At 35.4% G+C, this 18,229-nt stretch overlaps 5 protein-coding genes across 5 annotated transcripts; 4 read left to right on the forward strand and 1 right to left on the reverse strand.

The window, feature by feature from the left end:
• Positions 1–529: 529 nt before the first annotated feature.
• Positions 530–2,162, forward strand: LOC132188086 (protein SOSEKI 5-like). The gene is made up of 3 exons (XM_059602497.2): positions 530–752; positions 838–907; positions 1,541–2,162. The coding sequence occupies exons 1-3, from the start codon at positions 530–532 to the stop codon at positions 2,160–2,162; spliced, it is 915 nt and encodes a 304-aa protein (XP_059458480.2).
• Positions 2,163–2,504: 342 nt separating this feature from the next.
• NFU1 (NFU domain protein 1) lies at positions 2,505–4,907 on the forward strand. The gene is made up of 3 exons (XM_059601455.2): positions 2,505–2,929; positions 4,352–4,488; positions 4,597–4,907. Exons 1-3 carry the CDS (start codon positions 2,599–2,601, stop codon positions 4,783–4,785), a joined length of 657 nt encoding a protein of 218 aa, XP_059457438.2. The 5' UTR covers positions 2,505–2,598; the 3' UTR covers positions 4,786–4,907.
• Positions 4,908–5,052: 145 nt separating this feature from the next.
• On the reverse strand, positions 5,053–6,996 carry LOC132187216 (insulin-induced protein). The gene is made up of 5 exons (XM_059601454.2): positions 6,532–6,996; positions 6,298–6,416; positions 5,636–5,824; positions 5,493–5,544; positions 5,053–5,384 (listed from the first exon to the last, which is right to left on the reverse strand). Exons 1-5 carry the CDS (start codon positions 6,799–6,801, stop codon positions 5,268–5,270), a joined length of 747 nt encoding a protein of 248 aa, XP_059457437.2. The 5' UTR covers positions 6,802–6,996; the 3' UTR covers positions 5,053–5,267.
• A 1,828-nt stretch (positions 6,997–8,824) lies between these two features.
• Positions 8,825–13,895, forward strand: LOC132187797 (PIF / Ping-Pong family of plant transposase). Its single transcript, XM_059602236.2, has 3 exons — positions 8,825–9,152; positions 9,286–9,424; positions 12,567–13,895. The coding sequence occupies exons 2-3, from the start codon at positions 9,292–9,294 to the stop codon at positions 13,610–13,612; spliced, it is 1,179 nt and encodes a 392-aa protein (XP_059458219.2). The 5' UTR covers positions 8,825–9,152; positions 9,286–9,291; the 3' UTR covers positions 13,613–13,895.
• A 1,172-nt stretch (positions 13,896–15,067) lies between these two features.
• LOC148585121 (hexose transporter) lies at positions 15,068–15,614 on the forward strand. Its single transcript, XM_088517909.1, has 2 exons — positions 15,068–15,282; positions 15,389–15,614. Exons 1-2 carry the CDS (start codon positions 15,205–15,207, stop codon positions 15,467–15,469), a joined length of 159 nt encoding a protein of 52 aa, XP_088374035.1. The 5' UTR covers positions 15,068–15,204; the 3' UTR covers positions 15,470–15,614.
• Positions 15,615–18,229: the final 2,615 nt, after the last annotated feature.

Here is an 18,229-nt window from a genome sequence, read left to right on the forward strand (position 1 = left end):
CATTAAGGTTCAAATTAAAAATGAGTCAAACTTTAGGGGTAAAATGTATTTTTTCAATATTTAATTTGTCAACTTGCCGTCCAGTTTTTGAGCGTCATTGTTTCACGGGAGTAGCTTTGACTTGGTAATTGGTATATTGAAAATAGAACTACTTAATTTGTTTTAGCCTCACTCTTGCCCGTGAGCTTGCTAGTAATGGACAAAGCATTTGAGGAACATGTTGGCTTTGAGCCCTACAAAATCGCTCTAAATTATTGCCTTCATAAATCTTGCTGCACAAACTTATACGCTAAAGTAAACAGCTGAAGATTTATTGCTTGTGATTAGATTTCAGCATTGACAAAATTTTATGGGCAAAACTTAAAATCTCTTTTTGTTTTATACCACTTCTTGTCCCTTTCCACCCACTACTGAATAACCCAATCCACCCACACCCACCATGCTCATTGCTCCATACTTGTGTCATTTCCCAAGCCAAGCCCTTATAAATGCATGAGAACTCCCACTCGTCTTCTATTTCTTCACTAAAATGGCAGCAGATTCAAGAGGAACAGCAGTGCTGTGCATGCCAAGGCAATGGCAAGACAGAGAGACCAGTCCTGAGAGAAACAAAATCTGGATTGAGCCAAAGTCCAAGGCTGCTGATCAGCAAAAAGTTGCTGTCATTTACTACCTCTCTCGGAATGGCCAGCTTGAGCACCCTCATTTCATGGAGGTCCCTCTCTCTTCCCCCAAAGGACTCTATCTTAGAGGTACTAATTAATCAACTACATAATATATGAAGGCCTAATACTTGTAGAATCTCATCTGGTTGTATTTACTTTTCCTGTTTCTCAGATGTGATGAACAGACTAAATTTTCTTCGAGGACAAGGCATGGCCGACTTGTACTCTTGGTCTTCAAAACGGTAAAGAGCATTTTTCTTATTATATATTTGAAGAAACTTCACTTCAAACTCCTGAACTACTGCACGTTTTGAGAAAACTCTCTCAAAGTTTAAAAACTCTAAATTTGAATCTCTTAACTTTCAATTGCAGTCAATTTAAACTCATTCGTTAGTTTTTAAGTGTTAAAAGTGATACAATGACCATTATACTTTTGACTTTTTTACAAAATTATAAATTTACCCTTAATTTTAAATTAAATTTTTTTAAAAAAATTATTATAAAAAAATAAAAATAAAAAAACTACAAGGTGGTGACCCGCAATTGGGCCATTGTGATCATTTTTTTTTTCAATTTTTTAAAAAAAGAAAATCGAAGGGTAATTTTGTCTTTTTAGAGATTTTAACGGCAAAAATTGACCGAGGGATAAATTGCATCAAATTGAAAGTTTGAATGGTGAAATTGAAAGTTTTTAAAATTTATGGGAATCATTTCAAAACCCCACGATAATTAGGGATCCTTTGTGAAGTTTTAGCTATATATTTGTGCATGAACTAAAAGTTTTTAGCTAATTTTCTCTTCCAAGTTATAACTTATAATAATAACCCAAAGAAAACTAAGATCTTTCAGCAATATGAGAGTTATTTTGAATTCAGGAGCTACAAAAATGGATTTGTGTGGCAAGATTTGTCCAAGAATGAATTCATCTACCCGTGTCATGGCCATGAATATGTTCTCAAAGGCTCACAACTCCTACAAACTTCTCTAAGCTGTCGATCCTATGAAACAGTACTGTCATCATCAACCTCAAACATTTCCTCGGAAACAAACAGTACTTCCAGTGTAGATTCTGTTAATGCCCGGCCGGTCATTCCCAGGAAAAAGAATCAGTCATGGAGTTCATTTCACGACCTTCGTGAATATCAGGTTTACGAGGCCAAAACTGTCGGAGAGTTTGCCGGAAAAGCCACTAATGCAGCGACACAGACTGAGGATAAGGGGAGGGGAAGAGGGGAAGATCGGGAAGAAGCTGAAGAGTGTGAAGGGAGTGCTGCCATAACTGAGCAGTCTGAGCTGAGTGGAGAAGTTACTTTAGCATTTTCAAAGTCTTTGGAGAGGTCCAGGAAGGTTGATGGGTCAGCAGATTCAAGAAATCGGACGGTGGAGAGTGATCATCGTCCCAGTGGGAGGATGAAGCCGTCTACGGTTCTGATGCAGTTGATCAGGTGTGGATCAAGAAGGATCGGAGATTGTGAGTTAACAACCAGTAAGGATTGAAGGTGTGAGATATATAGGATATGGTGTATACAAATGAGTTGTTGTGACATGTATGGAATCTGATTTGAGCATGAGGGTGTGTTTAATAATTAATTAATTAATCATCTTTTTCAACATTTGTAATAAAATATGATTTAGCAATTATAATCTCAAAGAGAATATCATTAAAAAAAAAAAATGATTTGCAATATGACGTGGGACGTTATAAGCTTAGGGTATGCAGCATGTTCCGTAGTGCTCACTGCACTCTATCAGTCCTTCTCCCGCGATCACACGGTCCACACACTCACGAGTCACGCCCACTCTATCAGTCCTACCTAGTATTACTTTTCATATTTAATCCTGATTGCCCTCAACTTCCCAAAATATCAGAACTAACCCCAAATTCATTCAATCCTCAATTCCTCACCATTTCTGACTCAACGCTGCGCCAACAATGGCGTCTCTAACCACCATCGGATTGCCCAGAACCCTAACACCTTCCCCCGAAATCCCACTCAAACCTCACCAATGCCCACAATTCAGATCTCTGAAGCAACGCCGATTTCCCTCTCAAAAGAGGGTCTTTTCCAGAACTGCCATCAAGGCCTCGAACCCAAGCGCACCCACTGGCTCTTCGCCAGGACTATACTCTGCCCAGAAATTCGAACTCACCGCTCGAAACGTGGACTTGGTTCTCGAGGACGTTCGGCCTTATCTCATTGCCGATGGTGGAAACGTCGACGTTGTGTCTGTCGAAGACGGCATCGTATCTCTCAAACTCCAAGGTGGCTTGGCTCTTCTTCTTCTTCCTTTATTTGCTTATCTTAAATTTGAAATTAATTTGATTGGATTGTTTGTTTTGAAAGCAAAGGTATTGAATGGCATAGCTTTGTTAATTCTTAGTATTGGGGTGTTTTTTTTTTGCTCTCGTGGAGCTTGTTCAAGCAACTCTTTTCTTTTTTGCTTTTTTTTTTGGATGAATTTTCTTAAGCAACTTCAATGAAATTGTTTTAGAATACTTGATTCTTTTTTTTCTTTTTTCTTTTTTTTTCTGGTTTAATATATGGAGGATATCATGGGCTAGGGAGCAATTAATATGATCAAGGTTAATCCCCTTATGTACCATTTGACAGTTTGTTTAACTCTGCATCATAGAGTGATGTACATCCGGATCATTGTCTAATCTGATTGAAGAGCCTTTATTTTTCTGCCAAATAATCGCTCAACATGATCTTTAAAGGCAACAAAAACTTGCACAATATCAGATTTATTTTGAATAGGAAAGAGCCATTCAAAGCCGCTAAAATCGTCAACAAAGGAAACATAGAATTTATTATTATTGCTGGAACCAACTGGGGAAGGACGAGGGAAATGGGAGACAGTGGCTTTTTTCCAAGCTGGCATGCATTACACAGAATTGGAAGCTACCTTAATCTGGAGGGCACGAAGATGATTCCGAGAGAGGACTTGGCTAACGATTTTGGAGGAGAGATGACATAGATGCTGATGCCAATTGATCACTGAAGTTCTTTCTCCAAGAAAAGCTACTTCAAGAAGAGTTCAACGGGTAAACGCCATTCTTACTCTTGCTGTGAAAGAGGATAGTCCCTGTGCTGGAATCCTTGACACAGAAAAAAGAGGGATAAAACTCGAAATAGACGCCATTATCACGGGTAAATTGGTGAACAGAAAGTATATTATTCTTTGTTATTTGAGGAACATGAAGAGGAGATGGTTGAGGACGGATGGTGTTTGAGGTGGTGGATGAAGAGGATGAATCTGTAGTAGCCATGGGTGACAAATGTCGAGGCTTGGAAGTTGGATACCATAAAGGAGCACAATTTATGGAAAAGATTTTTGGCTTCACGGTATGGTGATACTGATACCCTTGGTGTTGCATTAATAGAAACAGTTAGAAGAGTTGTTACATGATTGTAATTGCTGTGAGATAGAAACCTACTGCACATCTACTAATACAAAGTACACTTGTAAGTGAAAACAAATTCTATCCGATATCTTCTCCTTGGTTATTCTAAGCTTCCACTGAGAAAAATAGGGGAGAAAAACAAAGATTGTTTGATATGGGTGTATGGTGTTCATTTCCATTGTCACACATATAATCCTTTTATATTTTTAAAGAATGCATCACATGCATATGATCCTACTAAACCCAGCTGAGAGTTCTGCGGCATTGAACTAATATGCAGGAGCATGTGGGAGCTGTCCTAGCTCAACAACTACAATGACGATGGGGATTGAACGAGTACTAAAAGAAAAGTTTGGAGATGCAGTGAAGGACATTCGCCAAGTAGATGATGGTGAAGCAAGGGAGACAACTGTTGAGGTGAGTTTTACACTGACATCAGGTGATAAGGAAAGAAAGACATTAAGAAATGAGTTGAGTTTCATTCATTCAATGATCATGACATTTCTAGATGCTCTGCCACTGCAGGCAGTAAATGGTCATCTTGACGTATTGAGACCAGCCATTAAGAACTATGGTGGGAGTGTGGAAGTGTTGTCTGTTGAAGGAGGCGATTGCCTTGTAAAGTATGTGGGGCCTGAATCCATTGGAACAGGAGTTAAAGCAGCAATCAAAGAGAAGTTCCCAGATCTTGTGAATGTTGTGTTCGCTGAGTAGGTTGGCTGCTCACTATGTTAGAAGCTCAGCTAATTTGTTATCTTGTCTTGCGCTATGTATCTTTTTACAATGTTTACAATGGATATTTCACCTAGTCCATAGTCAAAGGTTTCCTTGCTTAATGTCTTTCCCCATCCCTTGTTGGCCTTCGGTAAACGTCGCACCAATTGGTTCTCTTGGTTGGATAGTTGTCTATGTAAATTTACCGATAAATATTGTTTGGATATCTTTTTCGTGCAATTTGGTGCCATTTTGGAGAACACTCAATTAGTCGACTGTTGGAAAGCTTTAAATCAGTCGTAGCTCATTATTATTGATAATACAAATCTATCAATGGATCCATAGGATGTTTCTCTAATGCAGCTTAATTTACGATAGCTAAACATATTAATTACATCGAAGGCTCTTTTCGGTTTGACTTTGTTGCCTTTTCTTAAACTTTGGCTCATGTCATGGTACAATTCCTGACCAAACAGGTTTTCCTAGGCAGACGTATTGTCTGTATCAGTAGCAGCAATGGTTGATTTCAGCCAGCGTGATAATCTGATCAAAAACAGTGTGTAAACAAAGTAGCAAGTGACTGTCCAGCTGACAAATCCCTGCGACAACAGAAATCTCAAATTTCTCAGAAGAATGAAGACGTTATATAAAAAAAAATTATATAAAAAGAAAAATGCTCTTAGTCGTTTCTATAGTCAATTAATTACCTGGCCAAAGATTTCTATGTTTGCTTGTGGATAATACCAAAGGTTGAAGAACCTGAATATGAATACAGATAGATCCATCAACACCTACAGATTTTTCAGTTAATGATTGGTGATGAATCCATTGAGAAAGAAGATAGACTTACTTCATTAATGGGATCTCAGCCAGTGGGCAGCCAATTCCAACAATGCATGCTAATGTGAACCCAAGCCATGTCCTGTCCAGGGAAAACCAGAAGAATTCTGCTGCTGCAAATAATATGTAGGCCTCGACATTGTCTGCTACTCCAGCTTTATAAAGTTCAGCACTCAATTCAATAAATAGCACCAGTGCTCTGAGTAAAACAAGGATGTAGCTGTTATCAGGCAAATTAAGCAATACATGCTAGCTGACTATTGAAGAGAAACTCAACCTCTCCTCCTGTGTAGAAGAGCATACCGCAACAAATGAGTCTCAACAGAGCAATCCTAAACAACTTGAAACTACTATAGACGAGGATAAAGACCAACTCATGCTCGAGAAGCAGAGAGACCCAGAGATCATCTGAAGACTTGACTTCTTATAATTTTAGAATTCTCTTTTGACGTATATTCTGTAAAGATTGTTTCCTACTTACTATACAATACAAACTGATGCAAAACAGTTGAATTATAAATACAATGCAGCCCCCTCTAGAATCCTAACGTGGTTGAGGCATTCTATCAAATAATTTCTGAGTGTGATGATTTCGTTTACTGGCAAACTGGAAAATAAACATGCAAGGTATCCATCCTTACTGTTAGAATTTAGAGATCAAAGATTACCCACATCAGTGAAACGGCTGATTTCTCTAGGCTCCCCTCTGGAATCTTTGATGAGGCCCTTTCATCCAAGAAGAGTTGAAGCAACCCAACAGTGCAGTAAAACAGCCCAAGCAAGAAAGGAACCTAGCAAAATTAAGCGTATTAGGAACAGAACAGGGTAAAAATCTGGGAGCGGATGAAGCTTCCAAACAAGTTCAGAAGACAGAAGGGAAGGCTGAGAATGGCACCCAGAATTTACCCAGATGTTTGTGTGGAGAGGACCAATATCGATTGACCCTTTTTCGTATGCCACAAGATTCACCCTAGAATGAAGTCCATCAATAAGAGGACCCAAGAAGAAACCTGAACCAAAAAGTGAGAGTGAAATGGAACGCCAATGGGTTCCAAGGCTTATACTTGTCTGCTTTCTCATGCTGCAATTAGTTTTAGGCACAATTTTTTTGCACTTCCCTTGGAGGGGGTTATTGGGAAGAAAGCAAGACGAGCCCAGAGCAATGAAGGCTTGCATTCTTCACTCTCACATTGGGTGGGACATTCATTCACACATTACATGTAATTTCAGGCAAGTTGGAGACAGTTTTAAATCAGTTCTGCTGTGTGCAGTACAGCTCTGAAAGTCCTTCAATCCAAGACCACAAACTGCATCGGAGAATCGGTGGCTGTGCTTCTATCCACTGTGAAATGGAAGGACATGACAAATGATGTATTGTTGTCACACCTTCCAATAAAAAAATGGAAGAAAATCATTAAGAGTAAAATAATGCTATATACTCTGGCATATATTTTTTTTTATATACTTTTTAAAATTATTATTAAATTACAAAATTAATAAAGATCGATCACAAATTTAATAATAATTTTAAAAATTACTTATTTATATAAAAAATAAGTGTAAAAAAGGTAAGAGTGTGTATATTATTACTCTAAAAAATGAGTTTTTTTTTTTTAATAGAAATAAAAGTGATGAATGTAATATAAAAATAAAAAATAAATTTAATTTTTTATGAAATAAAAGTAAAATATAGTTATTTGCTAATGAGACGTGATATATATCATCTTCAATCGTTTTCTCATCCTTTCAATTTTTTAAATCACTATTAGATATGTGGGATTATATAAATCCCTGGCATGGGCCCACATGTTTCTTGTCGTTAGTTGTGGGTACGTAATTTACTAAATCGTTAATTGTCCAAATGTCTAATAAGTAAAGCCTAATATATAAAATATTTCATTGAAATAATTGTTATTATGATACCATATCAAATGATCAATTATTTCAATTTAAGTAGATGATGACGATAAATTTAATTATTTAATTTATATATATATATATATATATATATATATAAATAATATATTTAACAGTGGGAGATTAAGCTGAAGGGGGAGAGGAAAATCTCACTTGTCATTTTTTTAACCTTTAATATTTAACTAGTCAGTCACCCTCGGTCTGAGCTTGATGGGCTGAAGCCAATTCAACTAGCCCAAAGCGCTACGCTCCTGGGCTTTTAGCAGCCCACCTACTCCCTTTGTTCGTGAGGACTCGAAAAGCGGCTTCCAATTAAAAAAAGAAAAAAAAAATCGTTTTTTGTATATTGCAGTTAAAAATCGTTTTTTGTCCAATTTGTTTTACTTTTTTTAAAAAAATAATAATAATAAATACTCAAAAACACCTTTTTTTTAATTGAAAACTAAGCACATTTTAAAAAGTGAATTCACCAGCCAACTAAGAGTACGTTTAGTATTGTGATTTCATAGACAAAAAGTACAATTTTCAACAAATCGCATAAAATAGATTGTTTGGGATTACGATTTGAAAAACACAAAAAAAAATTGCGTTTTCAAATCACAGGCAATGATATATTTTTTTGAAAACGTAAAATTTTAAAGATTAAACTGTGATTTGAAGGTCAAATAACAATTTTGTCAAACACTTAATTGTGTTTTTAAAAATTATTTTTTAAAATCGCTATTTTGAAATCGCAGACAAAAGGAGTGTGTTTTAAAAACACACAGTTTTAAAGACTAAATTATTATTTTATCAAACGCTTATTTGCATTTTTAAAAACTGTGAAACCGCAAATTCAGATAAAATTATATGAGCCTTTTAAAACAAGTGACGCCCTTAACTTTTGATACCACACTAGGTTAGGTTGTAATAGGAAAACAAGAAAAAGTTTAATCAACGTTGTTTAGCCTCTCACTCGCTCTTCGGCTCGCACAATGGACTGAATATCTAACCCAAGAAACAAAGGTTCTAACTGCATCTACTATCGTGACTCTTGCCTCGTGATTCAAGAACCCTGTGAAGGCAACAATGTACTTGAGAAAATAGAAAAAGAAAAAAAATACCCAATCCAGAGTGTTAAAACTAAACCTTATACTGATCATAATACACACAAGTTTAGCCTGTTTAGGGGAATTGGAATATGGGTTTTGTGGGATTTGAAAGCTATGACATGCTATATATGTGTGTGGTACGAATATATATATTATATACAAATATATGTATATGTACCCATAAATAAACTCAGAAGAAAAGAAGAAAGAAAGGAGGTTGGGGAGGGGACTCAGGCGAGTCACCCATGTCCAGAATCTCTCTTTTCTCCTTCTCCTGCTACATTGTCTTTACTTGACAAATATATATCAGCCCGCGTCACTTACAACTTCTTGGTTCCTTCCAAAGCCTTTTCTTCACCCATATCTATCTCTTATATACATATTCCCTACAACTGGTTATACTATTGCATGCTTTGAATTCGCAAGAAAAAGTAGGACTTGCCTCAACCCACACCGTCTTTGGCTCTTCAACATAGCACCTGCATCCTCAAAACCCAATCTTGTTTTATTTTTTTATGTGTATGTTCCACTTGTTTGTCATGTTTTTCGTTGGTTTCAAATTTTGCTTATGATTGATTGGTTTATATTGTCTCTGGGAATTCTCTTTCACTGCTTGATTTTCTTGGTTGACGCTGCTGGGTTTTATTTGCAGTATTCAATGGGACCCATTAGAGGTTTCAAGAAGAGGAAGAAGGCAGAAAAGAAAGTTGACCAAAATGTCTTGGCTGCTTCGCTGCGCTCCCAACCCCAGCCCTTGGATTGGTGGGACGACTTCTCCCAGAGGATTACTGGTAGGGTCCTTCAATCTCCAATGTTCTGTTCTATGCATTTATATATACTGCTTGCTTGCTGGTTGGTTTGATTTTTTGAGTTCTGTTGATTCGATGCATTGAGATTGGTGCTAGTGGTCATGTCTGGTTTGCTGCTTATGAAGGCGTTAGATGGAATTTCTTTGCCTTTGGTGAAATTTGAAGACATGGGTCAATGCAGTTTTCAGTAATTGGATTGAAAGTTTTTTTTTTTTTTTGTCTATGTTCGTTCATGTTTTTTCGTGTGTAAAGCACGAGTAATGCAAAATGGCAACTGGTGTGTACTTCTAACAATCTTTTTGCTTATATTACTTGCTTAGCTTCTTCTGGTCGATTTGTTTGGTTGAGATTTGCTTAGTTCCATACATAGATATTGCTGACAGTGTAGCATTCCTTGCATGATGATTACGAGGGCATTAGCTAGGTTTTTTTTCTCTGTTCTTGATGAAATTTAAGGACATGGGTCAATTCCAGTTTCAATTGATGAGATTGATTTCTAGACGTATTCTTTCATTCAAATATTCTGGCTGTACACACACTATGACTTTAATAATAGTTTATGTATTCCTAAGAATATTATACTATGAAATACTTTGCTTTTTCTTCATTTATATGCGTTATTGAGTTTGTGTTGATTCCAAATAATGATGTTCCTCTTACTGTGCATGCTTGATGAATTGCTAGTGAGGGTATATAGGTTGGTTTTCTTTGTATCTGGGAAACATTAAGACTTTTGTAAAAAAAATCCATTTTTTAAGAAAAAAGATTGGTTTCTTGTATTTCTCTTGCAACCCGGTGAGGTATTGTATAAATATTGCACTGTGGTATCTTCTATTTCTTTTATGTCCGAATTATTCCTCTTATATCCTCATATGTATATCTTGAAACGGTAACAGCCTTCTTCTTTGGGCTTCTCTTGTCTATTATATTTTGACTTCCTTTCCCAATGGACTATGTAAAGGAGCAAAGGAAGAAAGTGCACAATTGTTAAATTTTCCATTGACTTTCACATACTCTGATTTAATAATTAAAATGTCATGTTGATTCAGAACAACCTATCTGCAACTGCATTGCCCCTTATTTGGCACTCCTCAACAAAATTTATAGGAGTCACATAGTATGCATAAGCTTCTGCTAACAGCGTGTCTCTATGATCGACATTAGTATTCTATTATGTTGGGAAGGAGGATCACTATGATTGGAAAAGTAGGTCTGCTGTTTTCTTTATTCAATATCTTTCTGGAAGATTGTTGATGACATTGTGATTTATAATTTGTAAAAGTTTTCTTTCACTGTTTAATGAAAATAGTCCAAAATAGATATTGGAAAGAAATGAATGGAAGAAATGGACGACTTCACAAATCACTTGACAGAGAAGCATAACTATGGTAGGGGAGGAATGATTGAGCACCTCGTTTGGCTTTTCTTGCTTTGTGTCCTCGGATTAGATATAATGCATAGGAGTAGAAAAGTTGTATCCTGTTAATGTCAAAAGTGTGTACTTTAGAGGATGTAATTATCCTAATTCTTCCAATCATCTGCATTTTTTTTTTGAGGCTCTATCTATTAGTTCCAAAAACATAATTTTTTTAGCTATCCTTAAATGCATTGATGATCCTTTTTTTACATTTTTCCACTCTATATCATCTACCAGATTTTATTTTTAAAAAAATTAAATGGGAAGTTGTTCTTATGTTTTCAATGCGTGTGAGAGCTTCTCCTTCTTGTCTTTAGAATCTCTCTTCTTTAAAATATGTCATTATTATTGTAAATTGTAGAAATCAACGAGTGTTTTCTGTTTATTCAAAAGCATAAACACCCAGGATAACTTGCTTTTGGAAATGGACCCCTTCTCATACAGTAACATTATAAACGAGCAGCAATCTTAAAACGTTTTATGCTGTTCATCAAATGGCAATGCAGTAGCCCTGCTTTTTTTGTATCTCCTGGATGTTCTGGATTATTTTGGGACACTTCCAGGCTCTATAGTTTGTTTTGCTTCAATTCTCCAATTAAAAGTTTCTAGACATACAGTTCCAACAAAAAATTATGCATTTGTAGGGTATTTAAAAACTAAAAGAAGGAACTTTCTTAATTTTTCTTCTTAGATTTCAAATTTCTTAATGAAGTCAAAAGGAAAAATGTGGTATTTCATCTTGGAAATCCAGATTGAGAATATCGTGGTCATCATGTGTCAATTTCTAAATTTCATTATTAGCAAGATTGCTTCCTCTACAGTTCCAGTGAATATCTTTAGAACATGTTTAGGAGTACAAAGTTGATATGTTGTATAACTAAACAGGACATGCTTTGTAATGTTGTCTGGATACAATCTGTTGTTTGTTTTCTGGTAACTCTGAGGGAATGCTCTTTTTTGAATATGTAAACTCATTGTGCTTCCATGAATCACTATAATTGAATATGAGTGTTCTTAATTTACACTAGTAAAACCTCTCCTAAAGACAGCGTGTCATAGGCATAAGGACATGTGTTTCTAGTAAGGCAGTGAGGTATAGGTTTTTAGGAATGTCAGACATTTGATTATACTGTAAACCTATAAAACTGAAAGATTCAGATATTTAGGATGGGCTTGAGAAACTCATGGAAATGACTGCAGAAAGCATGGCTATTATATAAGAGAGTGTTGGTTCTCAGTTATGAGCAAAGGATTTTACATAAACATCTAGGCAGATGAAACGATTTCGTGGTATGTTGTTCAGTGTATGGATTTAAATGTGCATATGGAAAATGGAATATATTAAAATATGAATTACTCAATTCTTCTGGCTTTGAATTCCATACAAATTTTCCTTGTCCGTGTTTAAAAATATAACCAATCTTGCTGGTTTTGCTTGTATCTGAATACAATTTAGACTAAATAGGCCATCATTCCCTTTAAATATTTGTTGTCTGCTACCTAAGAACCTCCATCCCTTGTGCATAAATAAGAGAGAGAGAGAGAGAGAGAGAGAGAGAGAATCTTTCTCTATCCTATTTGCAGCAAAGACTTTTTCCTTAATGTTTCATTTCACCAAGTTCTTTTTCTTTTCTTTTTTCTGAGCGTTTGGTTTCACCATGCGCACAAATTTTTAAATTACTATGTTCCAATTTTGCCACTTTTCAGGGCCTTTATCTCAATCAAAGAATTCAAAGAATTTTGAATCTGTTTTCAAAATTTCAAGAAAGACATTCAACTACATCTGTTCACTTGTGAGTGATGATATGATGGCTAGGCCTTCAAGCGTCAATGACTTAAAGGGCAAGTCTTTGTCTTTAAATGACCAAGTAGCCGTTGCTCTTAGGAGACTTAGCTCTGGTGAATCATTATCAAGCATTGGTGAGTCATTTCGGTTGAACCAATCAACAGTTTCCCAAGTAACTTGGAGGTTCGTGGAAGCAATGGAAGAAAGAGGGCTTCGCCATCTTTGTTGGCCTTTAACAGAGGTGGAGATGGAAGAGATAAAATTGAAGTTTGTGAAAATTCGGGGCCTTCCAAATTGCTGCGGTGCAATTGACATAACACACATCATGATGACTCTGCCTACAATGGACTCAGCAGATGATGTCTGGCTTGATCGCGAGAAAAACTGCAGCATGATCTTGCAGGCAGTTGTAGACCCAGATATGAGATTCCGCGACATAATTACCGGGTGGCCAGGAAGTCTGAGTGATGACCTTGTGCTCCGTAGCTCGGGTTTCTTCAAACTTTCTGAAGAAGGTAAGAGGTTGAATGGAAAGAAAATGGAGCTCACTCAAGGATTAGAGTTAAGGGAATATATAATAGGAGATGCAGGGTTTTCCCTTTTGCCATGGCTCCTTACTCCTTATCAAGGAAGAGGCCTCTCAGATTTTCAGTCCGAGTTTAACAAACGGCATTTCGCAACCCGTGTGGTGGCGCAGAGGGCCTTGGCTAGGTTGAAGGAGATGTGGAGGATAATTCAAGGAGTAATGTGGAAGCCTGATAAGCACAGATTGCCAAGGATCATCCTTGTTTGTTGCATACTGCACAACATAGTTATTGATTTGGAGGATGAGGTGCAAGATGAAATGCCCTTGTCTCGACATCATGATTCAGGTTACCAGCAACAAACTTGCCAATCTGCCGACAAAACCGCCATTATCATGAGAGAGAAGCTTTCTCTCTACTTATCTGGGAAATTAACATCTTGAAACCTTTCATCTTGCTCCTCCCTGTGGACCACTGTCTATGAGTTTATTGTTAATTACTCTGCCTTTTTTTCTTAGTTGAACTGGGAAATTATACTTGTTAGCTTATTTTCTTGAACATATATTAAATGGTAGTTATATGTGAATCTCTCTCTCTCTCTCTCTCTCTCTCTCTCAAAAGAGTTTAGCCGGATGGTGAATATGACCAGGGACTCAGGGAGGTGGAGGTGAAGTTGTTTTCTCATGACACAATAAAATGTGGCAGACATGATTTATTTGCATTTTATACATTCATGTTGCTTGGATGATGAACTGTAATCATGCTGTAGAGGCAAGGTTAAGGTGCAGCTATCCTATTCCTTTCATGCACTCATTTTTGCTAGCATCTTGTCGTTTCAATTGGCAATTTCTTTGATAATGTTTTCGGAGGGTGTATATATAGTTTTTTGTTTGAAAATTTGTTCTAATACAACATAAAGGTAAAAACAGTTTTATATATATTTTTGAAAGAAAAAAAAAATCCAAATAAAGAAGAAGAAAAATGTAACAAACGGAGCCACGCAATTTTATTATTATTTTTTTTTAAGAAAATAATAATTAGCTGGCAATTCAAAAGCATAAAACAATTTTCAAATATAAACCTTACTAGAAAGCATTTCTTATATTTATATCTCAACAAAAATTGACTCCTTTTAGCAAAGTTTTCCAAAGTGTTTTCATTTTTCAAATACTGAAAAACTCTTCTCAAATATTAGTTATCCAAACAAGTTTTTAGATGTGATTCTTCCATGACATATTTTTAAAAACAAGCTACAAAATTATTTTAAAAAAATGTTTCTCACAAACAAACTTTTCAAAAAATAAAGCATAAAATGATTTTAAAAATAACTAAATACTTTTTTTTTTTTTTTTGGGTGTGTGTCAGTGGAGGTGGGGGAGGCTAGTGTTAAAAAAAAAAAAAAAAAAAAAAACTACTCTCCCATGAACTTACGCACTTTTTGCAAACACCTCTCCAGTATTCAAAATCTCTTACTTTAGTGTATCGAACTTTGATTTCCTTTCAATTACCCCCATTCCGTTAGGAATTGCAGTTAAATCAAACAGTCAAATGTATAAAATACCTTTATACTCCTAAAATTTTAAAAAATCTCAGATTTACCCCTAAAATTCCAAAATTCTAATTTTTTTAATAAAAAATAAGAGTATTTTAGTAGTTTCACACTCATCCATTATGATTTAACAAAAAATCCTAACGGAAGGGGCAAAGTGAAAGGAAATAAAAATTGGATACACCAAAGTGAGAGATTTTGAACAATTGAAAGTTCTGCAAAAGGCGCGAAAGTTTGTGGAAGTAAGTGAAGTTTCCCCAATAAAAAAAATAAAAAATTAAACAGATTTGGGCTTGGGTTGCTACGGAAGTATGTATCCAGATCAGGCACAGGTTTGAGGTTACTAATCTCTAGCCCAAAAAAACCCAAAGAACGCCACAAGAAGTGAAAAAGCTCTTAGTTACCGATCAATCATCGTTCATTCATCAAAATCCAAAGGCCGAGCATTTCTGGGGTTAGGGTTTTTGTGGTTCTTGAATCTTGACCATGGAAGTAAAGAATCTGCTCAAGGACAAGAAGTTCTGGTTCGCTTCTTTCCTCATTGCCTGGGCCGCTACTCTCCAGGTAAACCAAATTCAAATTCTTATTCGTTCCCCAACCACACTGTTATTTACAATTCATTCAATTGGCGAAGGAATTTGAGGAATTGTGGGTGTGAGTGTGGGTGCAGGGGCACATGATGTGGGTGCAGAGGCAGGAATCTTTCAAGCAGAAGTTTGGTAACGAAAGCACAAATGATGCTGATAAATGACTCGCATTTGCACTATTATATGAGTTCTATGCAGAACAAGATTTTGGGTTGTTGTATTTCAAGTCCTTAAATCAAATAGCATTTTGTAGAGTACTTTTGAAACTGATTACAATCTGTAGATAAATAATTCTACGCATTTCTTATTTATTTGGATTGTTCTCAAGTTTTTGCTATGATTGGCTTGCTTACACATTTATACGCTAAGACTAAAGATACCGGTTGTTTGTGGCTTTGGATCTAATTTTATTTACTGAATTTAAGTGGTGGTAAAGATAACTTTGAAGCATTTGTAATGGTTCTTTGCTTAATTTGGATGCTGTGCACTGCTTGTGATGTTAGGACAGTGACGGGGTTATATTTTGGAAACAAGAGTGAGTTTTTCGTTGGATAATGTTGTTAGTTGGTTGATATGATTTTGCGGTAACTAGCATGAACACTCTTACTTGAAAGGCCGAATTCGGACTCTCTAGGTTAGGGTCTTTGGAAGAGTATGTGGAAAGCTAAGGATCTCAAGAGAGTTGCGTTCTTTTGTGTGGACAGAGACTTTAGAAAAAATCTTAATTTTGGATAGTTTATGAAAAATAAATGTTATTGGGTGGATTGATGTTGTATGTTTAAGAAAAGTGGTGGAGTTTATTGAACACCTTTTTCTTCGTTGTGATGTTGTAAGAGAATTATATAGTTCGCTTCTCAAGCTGTTAGGGATTGCATGGTTTATGTTCGAAGGGTGAGAGAGTTATTGGTGAGTCGGAGGGGACAATTGGGACATCGTAATGTTTTGGAAATGTGAAGGTTGGCTCTTTTGTATTTAATGTAGTGTATTTGGAGAGAAAGGAACGCAATGAGTTTTAAAGATTATGAGACTGCGAGGTTAGAGTTGAAGAAGATGTTGTTCCAATCCCTTTAGACTTGAATGGTAGCGTTTACTAGATTGTTTGCTTCTAATTTCGCAGAGTTTTTAGAGTTTTGCTATTCTTTTTCTATATTATAGGGATTCTCTTGTATTCTTCATGTGTACTAGAATTGCTATTGAATTTAAATTACTTATCGAAAAAAGGATGTTTAGTGATCGTTAGGCTTAGGTGGAGATTCTAAGTTCAGTAAAGACATCCTGTTGAATCCATAAGTAAGTCTTTTTGTAATATTTAGCAGAAGCAGAAGCAAGCCTGATGGCAATTACATCTACCAGTTAAAGTTGTAAAACTAGTTGAACATGTTTGTAAGTGATACAAACTTGCTTTGATACTTATGTTGCAGGTCCTAACAGTTTATATCCTGTCAGTATATGTGACCCCTGAAGTGTTCTTCACACCAATAACATTATATATAGATATGGAAAAGAAATGGAGAGAAATAAACAAGGGTCATCTTATGCTTGTACACATGCAGCCTCTAACATGGAGGCATTGAGAAATCATGGAATAGGATGATGCAATTCTATGATGTGATATTAAAAAAAGAAAATTGATAGTATAAAATAATTGTTGCTACTTTTCTTTGGAAGTAAAGAATACAGAAATTAGTGCCTTAACATAAAAATAAAAAATATTAAAAAATATTAAAAATTAAAAATAAAATAAAATAAAATAAATAAAACCTTTTTCCCAGATGGGTGTTTCTTGAATATATGATATTTATCTTTAAACATGTGATTCTCATATTCATTTGATTATGTGTTCTAAGTTGGAGAAATTTTTCTAGACCCATTTAAGAGTAATACTTTTATGGATACGAGAATTTGCATTGCAATGTAATGTGAAAACTTATGCTTAATTCCGTGGTGAAATCATCATCAAGGAAAAAAATAATAGAAAGAAGTAAATAAAGAAATAAAAGGGAAAGAAGAAGTGATACGGTCTACTTGGCTTGTCAATACCGTTGTGGGTCAAGACTTTCCTACGAGAAGTGTGACTGAAGACATTTTCTAGCTCCTACCTACAAATTGTAGGCATATCAAACACAAATGCTGGCCATTTCTTTGACTTCCTTAGTAATCCTCTCTCTCTCATAAAAACTCATTTCAAATACTTGGAAATTGGATTAATATTTTTAGAAATTCAAGCAAATTACATAATGGACAGTGACAGAAAGAAGACAAATGCAGCACTTGTAGTTGTAGTCCTTTTAGCCCACTTAAAATAACTAATTTCTTTGCTCTTGGCGTCACTAGTTGATCAACTATATCCTACCATCTCCTTTCATGTGATGCATGTCATTATTCTCTTCCAAACTTAATTCCACACCCATTGAATACGTGATAAAAGGTTACAATATTATTTAATTTCTTTTTCATTAGTCAAAAGATTATTTATTTTATTTCAAATTTAACTTCATATCCATCCTTTTAACTATGAAGGATATTTTTCATATTCATTTTGATATATTTTTCTTATAGAGCTTACCTCACCTATAATATTTTCTCTATAAATCAACCATGTAATACAATAATGCACTTAACTCGTTCAATAGAAATGTAGTTCTATCAAACTTTTCTTAGACTCTTAGTGGTATAAAAGTGGGTTTTTAAGGCCAAACCACTCTAAATTTATGTGTTCTTTAGTTCTCTCTTTTTGTTTTGTTACTCTCTTGTATTTTATATTTTATTATAACTTTTTAATTACACGTGCAAAACGTGTTAAAAAGATTAAATTCTTAGAACATACGAATACTGAAAATTACTATTCATTATTTATGTAGAAAAATATGGGGAATAAAATATGAAGAGAAAAGTGTGAGAAAAAAGAGAAAGACACAAGAATT

The sequence above is a fragment of the Corylus avellana genome, chromosome 6, assembly GCF_965113065.1.
Source record: "Corylus avellana chromosome 6, dhCorAvel1.hap1.2, whole genome shotgun sequence".
NCBI classification, from domain to species: domain Eukaryota; kingdom Viridiplantae; phylum Streptophyta; class Magnoliopsida; order Fagales; family Betulaceae; genus Corylus; species Corylus avellana.

Excerpts from the sequence above, each read along its gene's own strand:
- LOC132188086 (XM_059602497.2), top strand. The coding sequence starts at position 530 with ATGGCAGCAGATTCAAGAGGAACAGCAGTGCTGTGCATGCCAAGGCAA. Across the intron at positions 753-837 it reads CAAAGGACTCTATCTTAGAG|ATGTGATGAACAGACTAAAT; the intron begins GTACTAATTAAT and ends CCTGTTTCTCAG. Across the intron at positions 908-1,540 it reads TACTCTTGGTCTTCAAAACG|GAGCTACAAAAATGGATTTG; the intron begins GTAAAGAGCATT and ends TTTTGAATTCAG.
- LOC132187216 (XM_059601454.2), bottom strand. The coding sequence starts at position 6,801 with ATGCAAGCCTTCATTGCTCTGGGCTCGTCTTGCTTTCTTCCCAATAAC. Across the intron at positions 6,417-6,531 it reads CTCTCCACACAAACATCTGG|GTTCCTTTCTTGCTTGGGCT; the intron begins GTAAATTCTGGG and ends TAATTTTGCTAG. Across the intron at positions 5,545-5,635 it reads GCTGAGATCCCATTAATGAA|GTTCTTCAACCTTTGGTATT; the intron begins GTAAGTCTATCT and ends ATTCATATTCAG.
- NFU1 (XM_059601455.2), top strand. The coding sequence starts at position 2,599 with ATGGCGTCTCTAACCACCATCGGATTGCCCAGAACCCTAACACCTTCC. Across the intron at positions 2,930-4,351 it reads CGTATCTCTCAAACTCCAAG|GAGCATGTGGGAGCTGTCCT; the intron begins GTGGCTTGGCTC and ends ACTAATATGCAG. Across the intron at positions 4,489-4,596 it reads CAAGGGAGACAACTGTTGAG|GCAGTAAATGGTCATCTTGA; the intron begins GTGAGTTTTACA and ends CTGCCACTGCAG.
- LOC132187797 (XM_059602236.2), top strand. The coding sequence starts at position 9,292 with ATGGGACCCATTAGAGGTTTCAAGAAGAGGAAGAAGGCAGAAAAGAAA. Across the intron at positions 9,425-12,566 it reads CTTCTCCCAGAGGATTACTG|GGCCTTTATCTCAATCAAAG; the intron begins GTAGGGTCCTTC and ends GCCACTTTTCAG.
- LOC148585121 (XM_088517909.1), top strand. The coding sequence starts at position 15,205 with ATGGAAGTAAAGAATCTGCTCAAGGACAAGAAGTTCTGGTTCGCTTCT. Across the intron at positions 15,283-15,388 it reads CCTGGGCCGCTACTCTCCAG|GGGCACATGATGTGGGTGCA; the intron begins GTAAACCAAATT and ends GTGTGGGTGCAG.